The sequence below is a fragment of the Anomalospiza imberbis genome, chromosome 21 (genome assembly GCF_031753505.1).
Source record: "Anomalospiza imberbis isolate Cuckoo-Finch-1a 21T00152 chromosome 21, ASM3175350v1, whole genome shotgun sequence".
Lineage (NCBI taxonomy): Eukaryota > Metazoa > Chordata > Aves > Passeriformes > Viduidae > Anomalospiza > Anomalospiza imberbis.
In genome coordinates, this window is record NC_089701.1 from 3,664,767 (window position 1) to 3,683,227 (window position 18,461).

The following is an 18,461-nucleotide window of genomic DNA, read 5'->3' on the forward strand; positions in this document are numbered from 1 at the left end:
AAGCAATTTATTTTACATTTAGATATTTAATGGAGCAATTTTTCCTGACAAAAGATTTGTCATTCCCCCTCCTCCCCTCCCCTTTTCCAAACCCCATCCCAAAGGTATCGTTGGTTCCCAGCCATTGGCATCTGGTGGCATCGAGAGGAACAATCCGGAGTGTGGAGGAGTGGGGAGGGGAGGGGAGGGAGGGGAGTGCTCGGTGGGTGTTGTGGCACCCCTCCTTCCCTCCATCCCTCCCTTCCTCCTTCCATCCATCCCTCCATCCCTGCCACAGCTGCCAGCATGGGGGAGCACCTGCGGAGCCATCCTGAGCTAGGCGGGACCGTGGGACGCCAGCAAGGCTTTTGTGCTGCTCCCACACATCCCTCCGTGCCTCAGTTTCCCTGCGGGCAAACAAGCTCCTTCCCCCCTCCCTGGGGCCGCACAATAGCAAACCTCGCCGTTATTATTGCGGGGGTGGGAAGCAGCATTACTCAGAGCCAGCGTTGCTAATAACGCACTAAATATAGCTCTTCCCATCCCCGGAGGGCTTCCTGAACTCTGCCTGCTGAGCTCTAACCCCCCCGGAGGCAGGGCCAGGGCACCGGCTGGCATGGCTGTGTGGGCAGGGATGTTCCCCACGGAGGGATGCTCCTGCCTGGAGGCGCTTTCCCGTCCTGGTGGCAGGCACCGTGTCAGTCCCTCCGGAGCTGGCCCAGGTGCAGGGGGACGGGGGCAGCAGGCTGAGGCCCCGGGGGGCGCGGGCAGCGAGGGCTGGGCTCCCGCAGCCTCTCGGTGATGCTGGGGAGCGGCTGCTTCTCCCACTCGCCCTGCAAGAGAGGTCAAGGTCAGCGCCCTGAGAGCACGGCGGGTGGAAATGCTTTCCCCTTTCCAAGAAGGTGTTGGAGGCTCGGTGTTTCTGTCTGCTTGGAGAAATGACACGAGTTTCAACGTCTGATGTGGGTTTTAGCCCAAACCAGGGTGTTTTCTCATGAGATATCACTAATTATTCCTACTGCAGAAGCACCTACACATCCCCTGAGCGGCACAGACGTCTGAGGTGTTCCACAAATCCACCCCAGCTGGTGAGTTTCCACCCCAAAAAGTGTTAGCTGCCAAGTCAGGTGGAGACAGCTGAAACTAGGGAGTCCCACAGGCCCCCCATGCTCTGGAAAACGCTCCCTGACCAGGTGCTGGCAGGAATTTCCAGCAGGGATGTGCCCGTGGAGCAGGAGGGATGCAGCAACCTGGCTGAGGTGCCGTGGAAGGGCTGTCACAGCCGTCAGGGCTCACAGTGACCACGGCCAGGACAAATCCCCTCACCCTGTGCATCCCTGGCAACACCTTGGCCTGCAAAGAGCAACCTGCCAGGGGCGGGCAGTGCCCGGGGCTGAGCCTGCTGAGCAGGATTTAAGTCAGATGTGACGTTGGCCTGGCCTGGTGGCCGGTGGAGAGGTGGGCAGGGCTGGGAGGGCACGGGGGGCTCAGCTCCAGGGTGGTGAAGCTCTGGTTGGGCTGCCAGCTGCGTGTTCGTGCGGAAATGTCAGCGAGAGGCTGAGCCACAGCGTGAGCAGGAGGAGGGAGGTCTGGAGAGGAGAGGTAGAGCCGTGAGTCATCAGCAAGATGAAAGTAGAATTTATGTTTTCAGCTGAAATTTCTCCTGGTATGTCAAGCGAAATGGGCCAGAGCTGGCACTGGCACCGGGAAAACCCTGGGGAAAGATGGAGTGGGATGGAGGGACCTTTCCAAAGCTCATGGGGAGTGACCAGAGAGGGGACAGCATTGCAGGGGAGCACCAGCTGGAGGAACAATTCCTCTCCTGTACCCTTATGGTTTAGGGGAGCAGTTAAGCATCCTTAGGGTGCGCCTGCTCCAGGGCTCGGCTCCAGCCCTGAGCCCATCTGCTGCGGCGTCTGCCCTGCTGATACATCCCGAAGCCTAAGCCTGCTTTTTGGAGAGATCAAAGGCATGTGGAGTGTCTTGATAGTTGTTGTTTTCAGTGCTTTCGAGTTGAAATCTGAACAGAGTTTACTGTGAGCCCCTGTGGGTGCAGGGGAACTTGGGGACGGCACGGTCCCCGCTGCCGCTCACAAGCGCTACCTTGAGATTTGGCTCAGTAATTAACAGCACTCAGTTCCTTCCAGAAATCATCAAATTTGGGGTCACTGAACTGCAAAAACATGAGCTTAATTAGAAGCTGGTGCTTTTCTCTTGGCAGAAACAGCATGGAATAAATGAGATGTCTCCAAGTGGGGCTCGCTCTGAAACACCAGCGCAGCAGAGGCTCCTTCACCCTCACTGCGATGCTCATGACCCAGTTTGTGCCAGCATTGGCTCTGGTCTGCTCGAGCCCCTTCCTGACAGCCCCCAAGACCTCTCTGAAATCAAGGGAGTTGTCTGGGTCATAAATTAGGAGGTTTAATTCATAATCCTGCTGCTGCACAAAACTTCTGCACCACTTCTGTCCCTGCAGCAAAGCTCTGCGTGGCTGAGGTGCCTGGTGTCCAGTTCCAGGAAACTGGAAAGGTTTCTGACCACTTCAGAGTGAAACTTTGCTAAAGGAAATATACAGTGGCAGAAAGCTGATGGTCATCCCTGCAATCAGCTCAGCACGCTCCTGTGCTGCAGTGGATAGCACTGGATCCAGGCACAAGGCGTCATCCAAATTTATTACACTGATAAATGGCGTTGGAAGCTGATGCCAGCAGTGGTTTTAAATCTTCACCACCATCATCGTCATGTTCCTCATCTCTAGGCCTGGTTTAATTTTAAAGCCCTCCCAGTCCTTTATCCTTCACGTTTTGCTGGATCGCCACATTTGGAAGCTGCACAGATGCTGTGTGTAATGAGCTCGCTCTGCTGGGACCTGGGGTGATTTGCCAAAATCCTAAAAACCACCTCACGTTTCTCCTTGGATCTGGCCCTACTTTAACAGTCAACAAAAGCAGCCTCCAAATCACTTTATGCAAATGCATCTCCTAATTGGATCTGGTTGGGAGCTTCCATGGTGGGCTCCTGATATATTGTCTAAGCACAGGGCTGGGTTGGGCTCCGTGTCCATCTGATGCCAGGGATTTCCAGGCAGCTCCAGCCCCCTGCCCTGAGCCTGCTGGGTTTGGATGTGTCCTGAGCACCACAGACCCAACCTTACATCTGGGAATCCTGCAGGGAAGCTTTGGGAGTGAGGCTGTACCTACCGGGAACCGGACAGCGGAGGATTTGTTGCAGTGCATGGAGATTGGAGCAAAGCCGTAGAGGGATTTCAGCACATCCCTGTTGAACGTGTTCCAGGGGATGGAGTAAAACTGCTGTGGGACAGACACCTCTGGGCACATGCAGATCTCCTCATTGTTAAACCTGGGCAGGAGAAAGGCCAGGCTGAAGCACAGCAGTGCTGTGCCCTTCCAGAGCTGGATGTGACCAATTCCTCCCTTCCTGAACCTGGAATGGCTCTGAGGGCAGCGCTGGGCACAGGGACAGCCTGGAGCAGCCAGCACCTGCAGGGCAGCATTTGGGACCAGCCCGTGGGTAGGACACCCTGTGCAAGGTCAGCATCTCCCCTCTCCTCATGGGTGGATGGGCTGCAGCCTCCTCCCCTGGCATGGATCCTTGGAGTCTGCCTCGGGTTATAAGGAATATTTTGCATTATGCGCTCAGCCACACACTGACTCTTGCTGAGATGTCCCTCCCTCCCTTCCTGGTGGTTCTCACTTCACAGTCATCCTCAAAACCCTGGGTTTGGCTGTTGTACCAGTGGTCCCTGTGCCCCCAGCCCCGCTGTGCAGGGGCTCTTTACCTGTTGACGAGGTTGAAGTACCGGTGCAGGTAGCCCGGATCCACAGCGCTTTTGCACAGCTCCAGCTGGGTCTGGGGGTAGTAGTGCACGTAGTTCACACACATCTCTTCCAGGATGCCAAACCCTCCCTGTGGCACAGGCAGGAAGGGGATGGAAGCGGGGCCTGGCTGTGCCCTGCTGGGGCGGCACAGGGGCAGGGAGGGCAGGGGGGCACAGAGCTCACACCTCTGGGTGCACACTCACATGGATCTATAGCTAAAATCTCTGTCTAGATCTGTATCTGGATATCTGGATCTCTAGATAGATAAAGAGAGATAGAGATAGAGATAGAGATAGAGATCATAGAGATAGAGATGGATAGAGATGATAGAGATAGGCATTCACACCCCTTCAGGTGCATGGCATGGGCAGCTCTCTGCTTGTCTGCCCTCTATGCAAGGACAGACTTCCAGGCTAGACCGTGTGGTTTACATTAAAATGCAGATTTCCTATAATCCCTCTGCTATATTTAGCCTTGTCCCTGTTGATGGTACCTCTGACAGGCTCTTTTATATTTCTTTTCCCACTGCCTATGTAAGGAAATAACATGCACTGTCAAAAAATGCCACTTCTCTTTAATTACAATTAATCCCTGGTGGAACAGTTTGTGATGGGAATTAGAGTGACACATGCTACTTCACAATTAGCACCTTCACATCCCCGCTGCAGGCAGCAGAGCCTTGTGAGTTCCCTTCTTCCCACCCTCCCTTTGCTTCTGGCTGTGATTCAGCCTGGCTTCATGCAGGTGCCCACTCTGGGGGTGCCCCCAACCCACCCTGGGTTGCCCCCAAAGGCAGGGGAGCTGCCCCTGCACTCACCACGGTGGCTCTGCTCCGATCCTCGGTGTTGTATGTGCAGGTGGTGATGAGTTCATCACCCTGGGGGGATCAAACACAGGAAAATTTAGGGACTGGGGAGTGTTCCATGTAGAAATCTCTACTCCCCATACCAGGAGCCTGCAACCCCTCAGGAGTCCGTGCTAAATCTGCATCCCCTGCGGAGATTCCCCAGGGCTGCATCCCAGGGATGGTGTTTCCCACTTTCCTCACTTTAAAAGAATTTCTGCAGGGTTGAAAACACCTTAAAATTGCACTTAGGCAAGAGTTTGAAGTGCCAAAACAGGAGGTGACTTGATGGCACAACAGCCTCCCTGCCACAGTCGGTGCTGAGGACCACGGGGACAGCCCTGGGCACGGTTCCAGCGGGTGCTGAGTGCTTTGAGCAGCCTCATGGGGCACAGCAGCTCCAGGAGCTGCCCCCAGCTTTGCAGTCAGGTCCTTCCCCATCTGAAGAGCCCTGGGGCCGGTTCCACCCCTGTTTTTCCACCCACTCCCACTCTGATGCCGAATCTCTTCCTCTTCTTCCATCAAGCAAGGCCACAGGGCAGCACCATGGTTTATCCTCACCCCCTGAGGAGCCTCCCTCTGCCAGACGAAGCCCAGCTAAATTAGGAGCCTCATTTAGCTCCTGGCTGCCCACACACCAATTCTGTGCCATCTGAGAGGGGGCCTGGCTGTCCCCAAAGTATCTGCGTGGAGATGGCACATATGACCCAGGGACCCTCGCTCCAGCCCCCCTGGGAGTCCCCAGATGGGCTGGGATGGTGGAAAGAGGCAGGGGACTCAGGGCCATGGGATCAGGACGTGCTGTTTGGAACGTTTTTTTGGAGCAACTCACCGGAAAAACTGCGACCACCTCCTTCAGCATGCGGATCTCCTGGGAGGGGAGGGAAGGGGACACATCAGAGCAGTGCCACAGTGGCACTGTGCCCAGGGGTGACAGCCAGCCGTGCCCCCTGCAGCCCCAGTACCTGGAAGTGAGGGCTGTAGTGGCCGTCGGCGTTCACAACCTGCCGCTCCCTCCCGTCCCGGGACAGCACCGTCACCACTTTCCTCCCTGCCAGGTGTGTGTGGAGCTGGGAGGCGAAGATGCGGATGCCAGCAGCGGGCAGAGCCTGGGGGAAGGAAGGAAGGACAGCTCAAGCCCCCGTGGGAGCCCCTGTCCCCTCTCCCCTGCCTCACATCTGTGTGCTGGGAACTCGCTGTCCCTGTTCTGGCTCTCACATGGGGTTTAGGGGATCGCTGTACCCCTGGAAGAGCATCTCAGTGAGCTCCTTGCAGAGGGACAAACCCTCACTGCTGCCAAACCAACGCTCTGGGGCAGCAGGAGCAGCTGAGGCAGATCCTGCTTCCTTCCCTGCCCTCGTTAGTGGCGGCACAAATGATTCCTTGTGGGTAAGCCCTAAAAAAACACACACCAAAGCTCCCCTGAGAAAGCAAGGTGGGCCCTTTGGAACCATCTTTGAGGGAGCTCTTGGCAAGCTCCCCGGGAGCAGGAGCCAAATCTCCCAGCCCTGTGAGGGAAAGCACCACTGGGCCACGGCCAGCTCGGCAGTGAGTTTTATGGGAATGGTACCCCAGGGAGCTGGAGCAGATGGCTCCCCAGGAGAGCTGCTTCCAGGGGGATTCAGCACATCCCAAGCAGCTGCTCTCTGTTTATTGTACACAGCAGATTTTTCTTTCCAGCACTACCTCGCGAGTGTGAGTTTAAAACTTCAAATTGGCAGCCTGGAGGTTGGTGCTGCCTGGAGCCAGGGAAAAGCCACGGGCAGCCTTTCTCCTCTGAGGTGCTGCCAGGCCAGAGGGGACAGGCACTCACCAGCTGGGTGCATTTATCAGTGCAGTATCCCGTGAGGATGAAGCTGTCCTCTCCAGGGGGAATGGCCATCACTGGGGTGTACACCAAGCCCAGCTCCATGATTCCGGCGTCGTAGGGACGAAGGGTGGCCGTGTAGTACAGCCGGATCCCCGAGGAGTCACGGCGACCTGGTGGGCCAGGGGACAAGGACAAGTCACTGCAGGGTCAAGGTCAAAAGGGTGAAAGAAAAAGGGACAGGTGAAAAACGATGCTGGGCTGATGTGGGGAGCCTCTCGCTCCCAGCTTCCGTCCTCTGTTTGAAATTGTTTTAAATCCTGCAGATTTTTGTGCAAGACTTCACTGAGTGGCCCCAGGTGCACCTGGTTCCCTGGTGAGGGCACTGACCTGAGGCTGAATTGTCCCAGGACAGCAAGGTAAGGGGTGCCCTTGGAGAGCCCAAAGCAGAAGGACAGAGCATGGGGTGCTGTGGAGGACTCCCTCAGGAATGTGGCTCACTGCAACATCTTTAATCCCAAAATCCCAAAAGGCCACATAGGCAAGGGGAAAAAGCAGGGTCCATAGGCCAGGAGGGGTTCAGGCCAGCTCTGAGCTCCCTGTCTCCAGGCTGGAGCCCACCCAGGGATAAGAATAACGGGGGAGACACTATTGGTTAACACGCAAAAGCAGATGAATGATGGAAGATGTGAACTCTGTATTTATAGCCATGTTTCTTCTCGAGTTGCCGAATGTGCTATGATTGATCCACAGTACATATGCTCTGGCCTCCTAAAAATATCCTTGGGTAGTCAAGAAGCTGCTTGTTTTTATGTTAATGAAGAAACTGGGTTGTTTGGAATCCTTTTTTTTCCCCAATGTGTCTCCTGACAATGTTATCGAAGCAGGAGAACAGGAATCAACATCCACATCCCCCCTCCCCAGGCAGCCTGGTCTCTCTGGTGACTTGGCACTGCTGTCACTCTTGCTCTGAGCTCAGACCCAGCCCCACTGAATCTATAATCAACATAACCAGCTGACAGAGCTGATGAAGCCACTCCCCACCACCTTGTGTGGAAACTGGGGGCACTCCTGAGACAGCCCAGCTGGATCCTGGTGTTGCCCCGGATTACATCTTTGCACGAGCTCTGTGAGGGTAATTTTCTGCCTGCAGGCTCCTTTCCCAAGCATCCTTCCCCACCTCTGGGCATGCACTTCAGTGAGGATGACTTTGCTGAGACCAGAAACGCAGCAGGGTGGTGGGGATTTAATGGATTCTTCCTGCAGGGACAGATCTGGACCATCAGCTCTCCACAGAGTTGAGAACGGGGCCATGATTTAGGCCAGAGGCCTCCTCAGAAGGTGCCAATCCTTGCCTGGAATTCCCCCAGCTCTCCTGCCATGGTCTAACAGGTAACACAAAGGACAGCCCCTCACCTTTGAACACCAGGGGATTGTGGTAATGGATCTCCAGACGCAAATATCTGGAGGAGCCTGGGCCACCAAAGGCAAGACCTGCTTCTTCAGGGTAATAGAAAGCCTGGAAGCAGAAGGGAGGGTGTTAGGGGAGCAGCGGGGTGGCATTCCTGGGAGCAAGGCTGGAAAGCCTAAGAGAATGATGTGTGGGCGTAATCCTGACCCACACCATGGGCTGAGGGACGTGACTTGTGCCCTTGGTTGTGCTTGGAGAGCTGCCCTTGCTTCCAAAAGCCTCTCTCATTTCATGTGCAGTGGCACAACTCTTGAATGCTGTCATAGAATCATAAAATACCCTGAGTGGGAAGGGACCCACAAAAGGATCATCAAAATCCAGCTCTTGGCCCTGCACAGGACAGCCCCAGGAATCCCTGAGTTGGAAGGGACCATGAGGATCATCAAAATCCAGCTCTTGGCCCTGCACAGGACAGCCCCAGGAATCCCACAAGAGCCTGAGAGTGTTGTCCAAAACCTCCTTGAGCTCCCTCAGGCTTGGGGCCGTGACCGTTCCCTGGGGAGCTGTTCCAGTGTCCCACCCCACTGATTTATGGCACCAAAGAGGAGGAGAGCTGGGGGGGGGAAGTAGGAAATCCCAGGAGGGGCTGGGAAGCTCAGACAGGGCTGAAGCCAAGCCCCAGCAGAGAACAGGGCGAGGGCAACCCCAAAGTGGCACCGGGAAGGTTTGGGAGGCAGCAGGGCCGTTGTCACCCAGGGGGACGTGTCCCTTGTCACACCCACCTGTGCCCCCATGGCCCAGGCTGCCAGCACGTGCCTGCAGTAGTTGAGTCGGTCTGGCTTCATCTTGGAGTCGCAGGGCCCGTTGTAGTGGGGGAAGCTGTCGAACTGGGCGGCACACTGGAAAACCTCCATGTGGTGCACAAGAGCCTCGTTGCCCGCCGTGACCACTGGCTCGTACTGCAAGGCAGGTCCAAGGAGGAGAGGACACACTGAGAGCCCATCCCTGGGGCCTGCAGGCTCCCTCAGGAGCCAGGGCAGGAATATCTGTGACCTGGTCCCAGTTTCTGCCGCAGGATGGGGAGGGAAGGTTGCTCAGGGCATGAGGCACCAAGGGCCAAGAGCTTTCACCCCATATTTTGCTTATGGCAGAGTTAAGCACTGGGGTACTTCACAGGAGAAACAATATGTTATTAGTGCCACTGGAGCATTTAGGTCAGTTGTGGAAATGTTTAATTTCTTGGCTGGCTTAGGGACCAACCCAGAGCCCACCTGAACCCACAGAGAGCCAGGTCATCCTTTCTCCAGCAAGAGAGGGGGATCAGCAGAAGATCTTGGTCTGTTTTGTGATGACTGAATCCTTTACCAGGGGCAAAGGTGGCCCTGGGGATGTTGTTTTTTCCTACAGAGAGTCCTGGCTGTGTTGTTGTTGTAGCTCTGCCTGCAGCCCTTGGGTTTTGTTTCTGTCCAGCAGCTGCTTGGGGCACGGGGAGGGGGATTTGGGGTAGAGAGAGTGACTCAAGCCTGAGGAACATCTCTGGCTAAAAGTGCCAGCTGTAGAAGTGATCTGCAGCAGCGGGAAGGTATCAGGAGTTACACACTTCTTACTTACACACAGATGATTCACTTCACACCATCTGTCAGGGAGAAAATCCTCCTTCTGAGCCTTCCTTTGCAGCGCCGTCTCTCCCCTCGAAACCACTCAGCGCTCGCTGCAGCTCGAGTGTCTGAAGGTTTTCCTCATCCCCGTGGTGTGGTTTTGACTCTGGGTGTGCCAGGTCACCTCCTGAGCCACCCCCACACCTGCTGGGTGCTCTCCCATCCTTTCCTCGGGGTTGCCAGCAGGTTTCTGCCTCTCCTTTGCAGGAGATGGCCCATGCAACACGTCTGGCAATGCCCACAAGTTGCATTTACGTCTGTAACTCTCTTTTTTCAGACTATGCCTCATCTTTTAGATGCCAGTTCACATCCTGACTGGCTCTGCCCTGCTCTCATCAGTCCTTTCCTTTGTTTCCTGTGGTTTTATGCTCCTCATGGCTCTCTGTGTGCCAAAATCCTGCTGTGGGTCTGTTCCTTCTGCAGGGAGTCAGATCTGAGCCTGCCCTGGAACCTGCTGGATGTGCCAGGTGGGAAAACATTACCTGGTCCCCTCCTGCTGAGACACTCTAGGAGACAAGAGGATCCTACTGACTGGTGGGGTGGACCTGGAAGAGGTTTTGGGACCACATTTGGATGTCAGGGTCTGAAAGGCTCCCTGTGACATAGAATTTGCAGGATGTGAACATAATTACTGATCCACCCTGGGGAAAGCAGCCCTCTTCTCCTGCCTCTTACCATGATGATGTGGTGTTTGGGGAAGCCCTCTGGGAGTTCTGCCATGTAACACCAGTAGGTCGTCTCCTGGCTGGGAATGACAACATCTGGGGCTGTTATCTCGATGGTCTTCAAGTCTCTGGGCAGCTCAGGGATGCTGATGTTGGGTTTTAGCAGCTGCACCCTCTGCAGCCCCCCGTGGAGGGCAGAGATGTTGATGGCCTGCAGGGAACGCACGGGTTTCTCCAGGATGCCGTAGATCAGGTGCACGGTGCCATCCTGAAGCCAGAGCAGAATAGATCTGTGGGTTTTTCATGCAGAACAGGAGCTGCATGGACCATTAGCACCAGCACTGGTGGCATGAACCCAGAAATGGGTCTTGTGACCCCACCCTGACTGCACCAGCAGCTCACTCTGCTGTGCTGTCCCAGGAAAGCTCTACATCCCAGGGTATTTTTCTGGCTGATGTGGTCACTGAGGGTTCCCGAGCAGGTTCCCCATCAATTCCACAAGGGTGACACATCCTTTTTGCTCCTTCCAAGCCCCTCATGAGCTCCAGGCTGGGACAAACCCATCAGTGCAGGGCTCATCCTCCCCTGCAGCCCAGCAATGGCCTGGGGGGGTAACAGCAGAAACAAAACTTCTCCCTGAAGTCCTCCCTTTTCTTCCAGCTTCTTTTCAGGGGGAAGGCACCACAAGAAGCTCTGCTGAAAGTCTACTGCAAACAAAAATGCTGAGAGCTCTGGACAGGAGATAAGGGAGAAAGGAAAAAGAGAACAATCTTTTCCTGAAGGATCAGAGAATAAAGACCAGCAAGTGTTTTCGTGGCTCACACACACAGATTGCTCCCTCCAGGGCTCTCAGTGTTTTGGCAGACGACAGACACTTCTCACCACAAGAGAAGCTTTTGAGCGCTAGCAGCAAAAACTCGAGGACACTCTGTGCCCACGTTGGCTCTAAAATATCCTGCCCACAAAGGCTTTCATGTGAGATGAGCCTTGCACTGATTCCAGGGCCTGTAGCTGAGCTCCTGAGCTGTCTGACATCCCCCACTGGGAAGGTTTACCCCATATCCCAGCTCAGAGAGGAGTGGTGGATGCAGAGCCAGGGAGACGTCACCGAGCCACGCAGGAGCACGGAGCAGCACCTCTATTTGCTGTCCCTTTGTCCCAGCTCCTGTCACCACGCTCCTGTTTGCCTCCTGTTGATACACCAACCCCTCTTTGTGACACTCCCAACAGTTGGCTCCAGACTGTCAAGCAGAGTGATGCAGGAAGGATTTATATAGACCCAATGCATGTTCAACAGGAGCTGCTGATGCAAACGAGCTAAAAGCTCCACTTGAGAGAGCTTTTGAAGGGCTTGTGAATAGATGGTGCCAAACATTACTCATGGGCCAGGGCTGACATCTGTAGCTCACTTCCTCTCTGCCTCACACAGCACCAACACCTGATGCTGTGCCCAAACAGGCACAGCCCTGCAGGACAGGGATGGGGCTGGGGGTGCCACAGCAGGGTGAGGGCCATGCCATACCTCTATCAGGTAGTCCTTGGGGTCACAGGTGCTGAAGGCTCTTCTGAAGAGGAGGTAGAGCCCCTCAGGAGCCCTGTGAGCCCCGAGGAGCTGGTAGTCCTGCTGGGAATCCATGTGGAGCTGCCCCTTGGCGTCGCTCCAGGCATCCTGTGAGAGAGAGCAGCCTGCTCAGCCTGGAGGTACCTCCAGAGGTAGCACAGGTCCTCCTTCTGTGCACCCTCAGCATCCCAGAGCTGCAGGATGCCTGTGTTTTGGTTCATGTCCACCTCCAGCACCTCCTGGGCAGATCCATGCTACAGAATCCCTGGTGTTCAGACAGACCTGGGAAACACCTGACCCAGCACTAACAGTCTGCAGAAAGACCTTTACAAGCTGAGATGTGAGTGGGGAAAGGCTGGGAAGGGAGGGAGGAAAGCCCCAGGGACATGTGAAGGTGTTGGGTTGGTCTGTGCTTGTTTTGGGTGTGTTTGTCTTGGGAGGGCCCTGTGGAAGGGGGTGCTGGGCTCTCCAAAACCTTTGGCACAAACCAGCCTCCCTCAATTTAAGATCAGACCCTTGCTGGGCTGTAATGTCAGCCCTAGAAATTGCTGCCCTTCTGCAAAATCCTTAAATTTTTTGTGGTCAGATTGTTCTGGCAGCCCAGCACGGCCTCCCAAAAACTGCTTGTTGTAGAGGATGGTGACAAAGCTACCCCAAGAAGCAAAGCAGCAAGGTATTCCTGTGCCTCAGGGTTTGAAGGTTTGGAGTATAAAAATCCTGTGATAATTTGGATTTGATCAGGGTTGTTTCTCTGATATTTTGTTTCTCCTGTGGGTCTCCTGTTTACTCAGAAAAGGCACCCAGGAAGTAGCTGGCTGTATGTACACAAGTGGCACTGGTTCTCTTATCTTGGGAGGGAAAACCAGAATAAAAAGGATGAAGCAACTTGGCATCATTTCAGCCAGAGCTATAGAGTCATATTTCCAGAACATATTGTCCTTAGAGGGGGAGAGGGAAATCAGCTCCGTGGAGCTCTCATGACATTTGTTTTCGTAGGAATATGGAGTGCAAGTTAATCTCATAGTACATGGGGGGCTGAACAAATGTGGATCTTTTTAACAGCCGACACACTTATCCAGAAGAAAAGCTGCTGGGAGAGAGAAAAGCAGGGCTGGAGAGATTTATAGAGATCTCCTTGCAGGATGCTGCTCAGCACCAAGTGAAAGAGAAAACCCGAGTGCTGCTGTGTGTTTCTGTTTGTCTTTGGGTGAGCACAGGAAGGCAGATCAGAAATGTTCCTTTATGTTTTCTTAACATGATGCTGTGAAATCCTGGAGCATTTGGCCCACCACAGACCCTGAAAGGCTGGTAATTAGCAGGAAAACAGCGCAGATAATAAACCCTTCTTTTCATGCTTTCATTACACTGCGGATCACATTGCGGCTGATTGCGAAAGAATATGTTTTATGGTTAATTTGAAGTAAGCAGAGAGGTAAAATTTAACTTACTGGAAAGCCTCACACGGGCAAAAATGGGAATTGGTTTCTGCAGCCAAGCACAATCGCAGTCAGCCTGATGTGGTGGGCTGGGGACAGGGCTGGAGAGCCCAGGGCTGGGAAAACCACCCAGACAGGAACCCAAGAAACAGACGGTGGCAGGAAGGACGGAGTTTGCAGCAGCAACAGCAAACGACACAGCTGGAAATCAGTTTTCCCAAATACATTTGCACCTTTAATTTCTGACAGCACCCCAGGGTGCCCTGTTATCCTGTTGATCCCTCTGGATGCAACTCTCAGCTGGGTTCTTCCTGCTGGCAGGAGCAGCCTCACTGCCTGGTGACTTTTGCCCTATCTCAGAACCATTAATGGGAGCTGTGATTAATTTTTAATGTGGCTGGCAGCAGCACACGAGTGAAGCAGGGTGTTGATGCATCCTCTGTGTGTGTGTCTTTGCAGCTAAACACAGCAGAGACACCCAGCTCCTGGCTCCCTCAGCCTTGCTGATGTGCTGCTGGGTTTATTCTTTTCTCTTTTGGCTTAACCCCCAGTGTGGATCTGATCTGGGGAAGAAACCACCAAGACCTTCTGGACCCTGAGCGGTGGGGCTGGCCCAGCGTGTTCCCCTGTACCCCACTCTACCAAACCACGAGCCAGATTCAGAGAGCTGCATTCACGGGGAGGGAGCCCCAAAAGCATCCATGCAAACACACAGGTGACTCACCCCAAAGTAGGAGTTGTGCCCGTCGCTCCAGAGCACGGCCAGGTCCGCGTTCTCAAACTCGCCCCTGTCCGACATCCCGAAGAGGAGCCCGAAGTGCAGCTCCCTGATGAGGAGCTGGAAATGCACGGCTTGCTCGGGGTAGCTGACATTCCACGAGAGCTCCAGCAGCCCCTGGGGATCCAGGGGCACCTTGTAGGGGAAATCACTCTGGCGGGGCGCCGAGCCCTGCAGGGCCACCACCAGGATGACCAGGAACGCTGCCACCATGGTGAAGTACATGGATGCCACCTCCCGCAGCTTGAGGCTGGGGCAGGAGCAGGGCTTGTTCCTGGAGCTCTGCATCCTGCCAGGACGGCACCCGGCACCTGGCCGTGCCCATTTATGTGCTGGCCCTCCTGGGCAAGCCGGGTAAGTGATACTCTTTAATTGCATTTAGTTGTTGGGAAATTGGACTGGTGTATTGACCCCCGTCAGCTCCTGGCCAAACACTTGTCATCTGCTGTCTCCCCTTAATTGGCTCTAATTGCACATGGACATTATCAATAGCAATTGGGTTTGACTGGGCTGATGTGATTGGCTCTTAAATCTTCCTTAGTGGCTGGGAAGGGCTGTTTGCTCACAGGCTGAGCCCTCGTGGACATGCTCTGCACTGCTCATGGTGCCTTTGTCCTGGGTGTCCACACAACCCAGCCTGGGATCACCCAAAGGTGGCCAGACATGAGAACAAAGGACCCTGAGCCTTGCCTGAGATCCCAGGCATTAAATAATACTGACAGGGTTTGAAATATTTTCCCTGCAAAGCTCAATGCCAAAGGAAATGCTGATTTCCCCAAAACAGCAAGAAAAGAGATGTCTCCTCTCCTCTCTCCTCTTGTTTTTGGCCTTTGTGGGATTTAATTCTGGCCCTTTCAAACCCAGCAAAGCCCAGCTCCTCTCCCACCCCGCTTTGTACCCACTGAAGCCCCCACCTGCCCAAACCACTGGATATATTCAATATTTGTTATTTCTTTGTAGCAACGGGGACCTTGGCTCCAGTTTAAAGACACCTTTAGTCTCTCCCCCTCCTGCTTCCCATTTATTTAAAATCTGATGGATTCTCTTTTGGTTATTAACTTTCCCATGTTAATTGGAATTACAACGAACTGCCTGGAGCTCTTTGATGTGTGCACACACACACACACACTGGCTGGCTTTAGCCTGCGAGCCTGTTTGTTGTTTATTAATGCCACCTCTCGTGCCGGGCCGTGCTGTCGGGTGTCCCCTGGGGTCCCCTCCGGGGCTCGGCTTTCTCTGCTGGTCCTTGCAGCAATGTCACAGGGGCACACCCGCCTCCCGCAGCCCCGTGTAAGAGAGGAAATGGATTCGGCTCGGCGTTTCCATGAGTCATCAATGCCAGCATCTCCACGTTAAACCCGAGGAGGTTTTACTGTCCTAAGACACAACCATTACTCAGGAATGCGTCAATTGATCCCGGCCCTCTCTCCTTGCCGGGTGACCTGCTGCTCGCAGGGTTTGCTCTCTCATTCAGCCCCACCAGGCAAAAGGCCAAGGCACAGGGAAGGATGGAGAGCTGAGCTCTCCCAGAGGAGCGTCCCTCAGCCCCATCCCTCCTCCAGTGACTCCAGTGCACAGCCCAGTCCCACACCAGCCCTCCCACTGCTGCTTAAAAGCCTCAAAAGCACGTCTGGCTAGCAGGAGGTCGCTGGAGCTGCCTGGGAATGCTCCCAGCATGGCATCTCTGGGGTTCTGTTCACTGGAGCCGTTCCTGGATCTGCACCTCACCCCATCCACGGCTCTCTTCACCTTCCTGAAGGAGGATGCAGCATTTTCCCCTTTTCCTGAGGCTCCTGGGCTCATTCCTGGACACTCTGAAGGCATCAGATGGATGTCCCTCATCCCCCAGCCCTGGTGCTCGAGCATTACTCAAGTCTGGCTGCCTTACAAAACCCCATAGAACAGATTTTTGTCCTTCCTTATCCCTGATCTCCTCCAAGCAGATTCACCCACATGTCCTCCTCTCTTGGCTTCGTTTCCTCATTGTAAAGAGAAGAAGCTGAGCTGCCAAGCACGGCAGGAAGGCAAAGTGATCCTCGCCGGGGGCAGGAGGGGGTCCTCAGCTAACAAGTTCTGCCTCCCTCTATCAGAGATGAAACCCCAGGTTGCTGGCGTGTGCAAGTGGAGTTCCTGAGCTCTCCTGTACAGGAGGAATTTGCAGTGGAACAGCAGAACACGGGCAGGTCAGCTTGAAAACAGCTGAACTTTGCAGATAAGCGCTGGGAAGAGAGAGAAAAAAAATTATGTACATGTCTCCCTCTCCTCCCCTTCAGTTTCTCCGGAGTCGTGGCTCATAAATCCCGGCAAGGAGTGTGGATCCAGCTTTCCACTCGTTGCTGGGGTGTTTATTTTAAGACTTCAAGGAGCTGTAGAAACGGCAGAGTTTCCTGACTTGGAAACTCGGACCATCCGGGAGCAGCGTCCCGCGGGAGGGCTGTGGGGTGGGAGCCCTGGGTCCTGCCCTTTCCTCCAAGGCAGAGCAGCCGCTTGGTGCCCCTGTGGGAGCTCCTGAGGAAGGGAACGCCGGCAGGACTGTGCTGGTCCCTGTGCTGGAGATGAGACTTTCCGCGCCCTTCTCCAGGCAGAAAAGATGTCCAGGAGCACCTGGAGCGGGCTGAGAGCCCCAGGGCAGGGCTGGTTTGGGCTGGGTGCTGAACGCCCCGACAGCACCGGGTGCTGCTGAGCAAACACCCAAACCCTCCTGGTGACAAAAGGCCGTGGTTTTCCATCGCCACACAAAGCTGGTGGCCAGCGGTGGCTTCCAGAGCCCTGGGAGCGGCAGTGCCGGGCAGGGAGCCGGGGAGCAGCGAGGGCTGCCCGCCTGGAACAAAGGCTGCCTTACAGGTACGGACTTTAAACACAATTGATGCGCCGAATTAGGGGCTGAAGCAGGCAGCAGCCCTCCGAGCTATAATCCATTGCCTCGCTAACAGAAATGGAAATTCAATTTGGGCAAGGGCAGGGAGGGGAGGGGAGGGGAGGAAGCTTTCTGTCTGCTCCCGCGGCCGGTGCAGCTCTCCGTGCCCCGGGGGCTCTGCTACCCACAGCCCTGTCCAGCCCCAGGATCGAATTTGCCCGGGTGCTGCTGAGGTTTGGCAGTGTCTGACTCAGGCTGGAGCCGTGTGTGAGCAGGGGAGAGCTGGGCTGGCGCACAGGGAGATGCTCACCTTTTGGTGACCCCGCAGGGGTCAATGTGGGCCATTCCTCTGGGCAAATCCAGCCCTCAGCCAGCAGATCAGGGCCGTGGAACAGCCCCAGGACTCACAGGATCTGTTCCATCACACCCCAAGGTGGGGAGGATTGTTTATCATCCTTCCCAAAGGATCCCTTTGCCCAGTCCTGTTCCCATACTGAATGAGAAGGGATCTGCAGGCTGCTCATTGGGGTTTTTCTGCTCCAGAAGGGCACTGGGGCTGCCAATCTGAGTTTCAATTGTCCAGCAGGGGTACAGGTGAGTGCCTGCCCTCTCTAAAGTAGCTTTAGTGTCCCTGTGTCACCTGGGCCACAGCGAGCTGTGAGGTTTTACAGGGAAATTCCACATGTGACAGCAGCCTGGGCTGTTTTAATTCACAGATGTGCCACGTGCCAGCCAGGACAGGACACTTAGAGGTGACTGATCCAGCAGGGATGGGTGGGAATGGCCCTGGACACTTGGAGGTGACTGTGATCCCGTAGGGATGGGTGGGAAGAGCCTTTCCTTCCTCCTTGCCCTGAGTTCATGCCTTACAGCCCAAATGCTGTAGCATCTCCCTTGCCAAGCCTCTGCTTGTTCCAGTTTCTTGCTATCTCCCAGCCTGTTTTGCCTTCCTCAGGACCAGATTTTCTTTGTTTTACACCGTGGAAGAAAACTTTTTCCTCGCTCCCCATGAGGATCACATCCAAAGGGGAACCAGCCCCAGACCTCCCCACAGAGCCACTTGCCCCAAATTAGGGACAGAACTGGACCTGAGCAGCTCTTTACAGCTCAGTCTCTGCTCCTGCTCTGGCACTGAAGGTGAGGACAGCACTGCCCTGACTGAGAAGCTCCATCCCTTCTGCCTCTCCTCCTGCTCCAGCCATGCACCCACAAATCTGCAGAGCCAAAGGTGGGTGTCTGGGCTAAGCCACTGTGAGCTGGTGATGGGACAGCAGGAGGAAGGCCAAAATTACCCAAAGGAATGCATTATTTGCTCTTTGGGAGGTGGTACTGCCTTGCCAGGTGCTCCAGGCTGGGTGAGCAGAGCATCCCAGAGAAATTCCCTCCCCAGTGCTGCCGCAGCTGAGGCACCTAATGAGATCTCCTCGCCTGTGCATGCTATATTAGGGTTTCCATGGATATGGTGTCACAAACACTGGGCTGTGGCTTTGTTATATAAACAGGAGAGATTGCCACAAATACCCAAAATATCTGAAAAGGACAGGAAGAGACAAAAGCGTTCTCTGGGTGTGTTTATAAAGTCTTGTGTGATCCAGGGGATAGTGGCAGTGGGAGGTGGGAGAGGTT

General features: G+C 54.8%; 1 protein-coding gene across 3 annotated transcripts; it reads right to left on the reverse strand.

Moving 5' to 3' along the window:
• Nucleotides 1-192: 192 nt before the first annotated feature.
• Nucleotides 193-15,113, reverse strand: DBH (dopamine beta-hydroxylase). Of its 3 annotated transcripts, none has more exons than XM_068211111.1 (12): nucleotides 13,925-14,925; nucleotides 11,726-11,872; nucleotides 10,214-10,471; nucleotides 8,663-8,839; nucleotides 7,886-7,988; nucleotides 6,476-6,642; nucleotides 5,628-5,771; nucleotides 5,495-5,533; nucleotides 4,636-4,695; nucleotides 3,779-3,906; nucleotides 3,180-3,339; nucleotides 193-812 (listed from the first exon to the last, which is right to left on the reverse strand). In XM_068211111.1, exons 1-12 carry the CDS (start codon nucleotides 14,354-14,356, stop codon nucleotides 678-680), a joined length of 1,950 nt encoding a protein of 649 aa, XP_068067212.1. In that variant the 5' UTR covers nucleotides 14,357-14,925; the 3' UTR covers nucleotides 193-677. The 3 variants fall into 3 exon arrangements, with proteins under 3 accessions (XP_068067212.1, XP_068067213.1, XP_068067211.1); XM_068211112.1 differs by lacking the exon at nucleotides 193-812 and adding an exon at nucleotides 1,415-2,152 and having other exon boundaries at nucleotides 13,925-15,113; XM_068211110.1 differs by lacking the exon at nucleotides 193-812 and having other exon boundaries at nucleotides 2,634-3,339; nucleotides 13,925-15,113.
• Between the last annotated feature and the right edge of the window lie 3,348 nt (nucleotides 15,114-18,461).